This window comes from Lepus europaeus, chromosome 3, assembly GCF_033115175.1.
Source record: "Lepus europaeus isolate LE1 chromosome 3, mLepTim1.pri, whole genome shotgun sequence".
Lineage (NCBI taxonomy): Eukaryota > Metazoa > Chordata > Mammalia > Lagomorpha > Leporidae > Lepus > Lepus europaeus.
The window spans coordinates 49,490,112-49,494,810 of NC_084829.1; the positions used below are offsets into that span (position 1 = coordinate 49,490,112).

Genomic DNA, 4,699 nt, shown 5'->3' on the forward strand with positions numbered 1-4,699 from the left:
ATACAATAACAAAAAATATGCATTGCCAGGAAAAACTGAACAGTTGTAATCAGATATACATATGAGAGCTTTTCTTGGGAGGCATCCCACAACTGGCTAATAGACTTGGAAAGTGAGTTCTTTCAGAATTGAAAAAGCTCAAAACCACAAACATCAGGAGAAAGATAATCACCTAGGGCATTCTTAAAGAACACCCATTTGGACCATTCAGCCAAAAGTACGAGGAAGTCAGAGCAAAGGGTAGCCTATAGATGTTCCCAACTTTTTCAGATGGCTATTTATTACCCAACCTAAAAATGTAAGAGAAGAAAATGGGCTCAGGAAAGAAGCCAATTAAATAAAAGCAAGAATCTGGAGGTTAAAAATTATAATGCAAAGAGATTTGGGGGGTGAGATTCTTTTACATGGAATTAAAAAGAACAGAAAACTTGATTCTTGAGAAAGTTGAGAAAACCCTAACTTGGCTTTCCTAAGCTTTACATTATGTGATGCGTAATGGCATCCTTGGTTTCTTAAAACTTTGCTAGCAAGCGGAAGTTTAGGAAGTCTGCCAAGCTTGTGGCCCACCTTTCCAACATGTCTTTTAGAAGATGCCATGGAAGTTATGCAAAGAAGGAAGATGTCTAAGTGTGTGAAAGAAGGGCCAAAAATGGCACGGAATAATAAATTGTTCCTGCAGAACAAAACCAGTCCAACCAAAAAAATTTTCCACCACTAGGTCACAAAGTCCTTGAAATTTTAATCCAGCAATGATTTATTTAAAAATTTTAAAGAACCAATGGATTTTTAAGGTAGTATTTTTATGGTGGTTATCCTATTTGTTCCCTTAATGGGTGTGCATGGAGTAGATAAAGAAACATGAGAACAATGCCTGTGCATTTTAGTTTGCCAGAACATTGGGCTCTTCTCAGGTTCACGTAAAAGGACTGTGCATACCCACATTTGAATGGCATGCAAAAATGGACAACACATTTGATTCAGCTTCTTACAGATTTTTTTTTTTTATATGTAGGAGTGATACATACTTGAAAGTGATTATTTGGGTGCTCAGAGTAAGTGATAGTCTAACAGAAATCATTAATATTCCCTAAGGGCTTATTTCCTCAAACTTCCTTTTAGTTGAATTTTTTAGTTGGGTTTAGCTTGATTTTTAATTGGGTTCAAGATAGCCAGCTAGAAAGAATGCATTCCAAGCCTTCCTCACAAAATCAGTCTCAACATGTGACTAACAGCTAATGGAATAAGTGAAAATTTGGGGTCATTTATTTGAAAAAATTGTCTCACAAGATTTCGCCTTTAGGTTGGCTACACAGTAAAAAAACCTCAGACACCTCACACACAGGCTGAACCCATTTGTGCATTACAGCAGATTCATTCTACTGGGTTCATCTCCTAGATGACATGATAGCTCATCTTTTTGTCCTGCACTTTTTTGTAAGATAGCAATATGCTTTAATCTCATTTTTTAAAAAGATTTATTTATTTATTTGAAATTCAGAGTTACACAGAGAGAGTAGAGGCAGAGAGAGAGAGGTCTTCCATCCGCTGGTTCACTCCCCAACTGGCTGCAATGACCAGAGCTAGGCTGCTCTGAAGCCAGGAGCCAAGAGCTTCCTCCAGGTCTCCCACGTGGGTGTAGGGGCCCAACCACTTGGGCCATCTTCTACTGCTATCCCAGGCCATGGCAGAGAGCTGGATCGGAAGAGAAGCAGCCAGGACTAGAACCACTGCCCATATGGGATGCTGGTGCTTCAGGCCAAGGAGTTAACCCGCTGCACCACAGCGCCGGTCCCATAAACTCATTTTAACAATAAAAATTTTGGTTCTCTTCCCCCCTACATGCTTGTAATTCTATACCTTAACTTCTGCCTTTTCTCTGGAATTATCAACTATTAATATTATCCTTAAAATGTTGAAATTTTGAGTGCATTAAATTTATATTTGATGCTCCATTATTCAGGTTATTGAATTTGTAATCTTGGACTGCTGGGGATGTTGGACATTATATCTGAGAAAATTTGTACATTTTTAAACTTAATTTATTGATGTTAGTGCTCTGTAACAGTTCTTTGTCTATAGAGTTAGGGGAAATTTTTTTCAATAAATATTTCTGTTTCTTCTACAGTTCTTAGTATTTTTCTATTTTTTTGCAGTTTTCTGTACAGTTTTTCCATTTCTATTTTCTCATTTATTAAACAAGTCAAATATTTTTATGTCTCAAAAACTGTTTTAGTTTTTATCAGCTACATATTTATTAATAAAATGGCTTAAAATGAAACAATTTCTTCTTCATTTATAATTTGAATTTGATTTCTGACAGAGATATTTGTATACTCACTTTTGTGTATCCACAACACAGAAATAATTCTTTTTTCTTAGTATCTTTCCCTTTTAAAAAATTTCCTGGATTTAATAGCTATCCTTGATTTCTATTTCTTTTTGTTTAGTAATACATTTCATCTTAGCAGAGCTGTATTCATTATTCATGTATTTTTATATGTAATTATTTTCCTCAGTTTGGGCACTGTTACTATTTTTTGTTAACTTCTGTCCCACCTTCCCTAACTTGGATTTTGTCCTGTTTCCATTTTTCAAATAGCTGAATTAAAAATAGAAAAAGAGAGGAATTCAGTTCACTCAATTCACTTTCTTTAATAGGCAAGTTAAGAATACATCCTCCCTATGCAGCACAATGGTGAAATTCCAAGGAGATCTTGAAGAAAGTAGACAAGTGCATAACAGAAGTAATATGCATTGTTGGTTGATGTAAAGAGTTCCTGATGGCCCACGACTTGATCATTACCTGGGTCTTAATATGTGGGTAGATTTTAATGAAAGTTGAGATGTAAAAGCAGTAAGTTAACTTAAAGACTGTAGACAGGAAACAGGAGGTAGGACTATTGTGTCAACTATAAGTTGCTGAGGGCCTCTACTCCAGGAAGGATTTTACCTTCCAGAAGCTCTAGACTGGCACCCCCTCCAGTGCTCACATGGCTGACTTTATCTTCAGTGTTCCATTTGGCACAACAAGTAGCAGTATCTCCACCCCCTATAACAGTGATGCAGCCCTTGGACGTGGCTTTTACAATTTCATCCATGAGGGCTTTGGTTCCAGTAGCAAAGGAGTCCCATTCAAATACTCCTACTGGTCCATTCCAAACAATTAACTTTGCTTGGGCCACCACTTGAGCAAACCTCTTACTGCTCTCAGGACCACAGTCCAAAGCCATCCAACCAGAAGGTATGCCAGATGCCACAGTGGCTTGCCCAACATTAGCATTTTCATCAAACTTATCAGCAGTGACAAAGTCAACAGGAAAGGTAATCTTTACACCATTTTTATCTGCTTTGGCCATGATATCTTTGACAATCTTGGCTCCTTCTTCGTCAAACAGGGAAGCACCAATCTCCATGTTGTTGAGTACCTTCAGGAAGGTGAAAGCCATTCCACCACCAATAATCATCTCATTGACCTTGTCCAGCATATTTTTGATGAGTTGTATCTTGTCTGCCACTTTGGCCCCACCAAGTATCGCCAGAAAAGGTCTCTCTGGGTTCTCCAAGGCTTTGGCAAAGTACTCTAGCTCCTTTTTCATCAGGAATCCAGATGCCTTCTGAGGTAGATTCACTCCCACCATGGAACTGTGCGCCCGGTGCGCAGTGCCAAAAGCATCATTGACATAGACATCACCTAGTTTGGAGAGTGATGCCCGAAAAGCTTCTATTTCATGTGGTTCAGCTTTCAGCTTCTTCCCAGAAGCATCCTGGCCTTTCCCTTCCTCCTCCACATGAAAGCGCAGATTCTCCAGCAAGATGACTGAACCAGGAGCTGGGTTGGCACAGGCTTTCTCCACTTCGGAACCTACACAGTCTTTCAGGAACAGAACGTCTTTGCCCAGCAAGGATTTGAGCTCACTAGCAACCGGCTCTAAAGAGTATTTGTCAGGCATTGGAATACCGTCAGGCCGGCCGAGATGACTCATAAGAATCACCGCCTTGGCTCCGTTATCCAGGCAGTACTTGATGCTTGGGATGGAAGCCTTGATTCTCTGATTGTTTGTGATCTGGTTCTTCTTCATGGGAACGTTGTAGTCTACTCTCATGATGACTCGCTTTCCTTTAACATCTACTTTGTCCAAAGTCAACTTCTTAGAAAGAGACATCTTGATAACACAAAGACATAGGATGACACCTGGATCCCGATGCTGAAGGACCACTTTACTGCTGCTGGGAGGCTGGGAGGCTGGGAGGTGGTGATTTTTTAACGCCTTTTTTCTTGTCCCGCCCCTTCCTTTTAGGCCGGAAATCTCCACCCTGGCAGCCAGTCTTAGAGTGGGGTATGAAATCCCGCCCTGTGATTGGTCATTGGTCCTGTCACTCTGGATTTGGACTATGTTGCTAGGCACAGATTCAAACTGTCAGGGGAGAAAGGGAAGCGGTGGAGCAGGGTCCCCGTCTTGAGGCGAGTTAGGAAGGTGAAGAAATGCGAGAGAAAGAACAGTCCTGAGATCGGAGCTTTCTGCTGAGCCTTTTCTCCTACATTCCTTTTGACAGTTACTCTTCCTCTTACAAAACGAGCAAATCAAAACAACAAAAAACCAACAAACTGGTATAATATGCCCCCATATCAAATCTTAGCAATATGTAAAAATCTCTGTGGTGCCAAATAAAGGAGAAAATCTGAAATAATGGGTCTGCA

At 39.9% G+C, this 4,699-nt stretch overlaps 1 protein-coding gene across 1 annotated transcript; it reads right to left on the reverse strand.

Annotated features, from left to right (window-relative positions):
* Positions 1–2,909: 2,909 nt before the first annotated feature.
* Positions 2,910–4,163, reverse strand: PGK2 (phosphoglycerate kinase 2). The gene has a single exon (XM_062187524.1). It carries the CDS (start codon positions 4,161–4,163, stop codon positions 2,910–2,912), a length of 1,254 nt encoding a protein of 417 aa, XP_062043508.1.
* Positions 4,164–4,699: the final 536 nt, after the last annotated feature.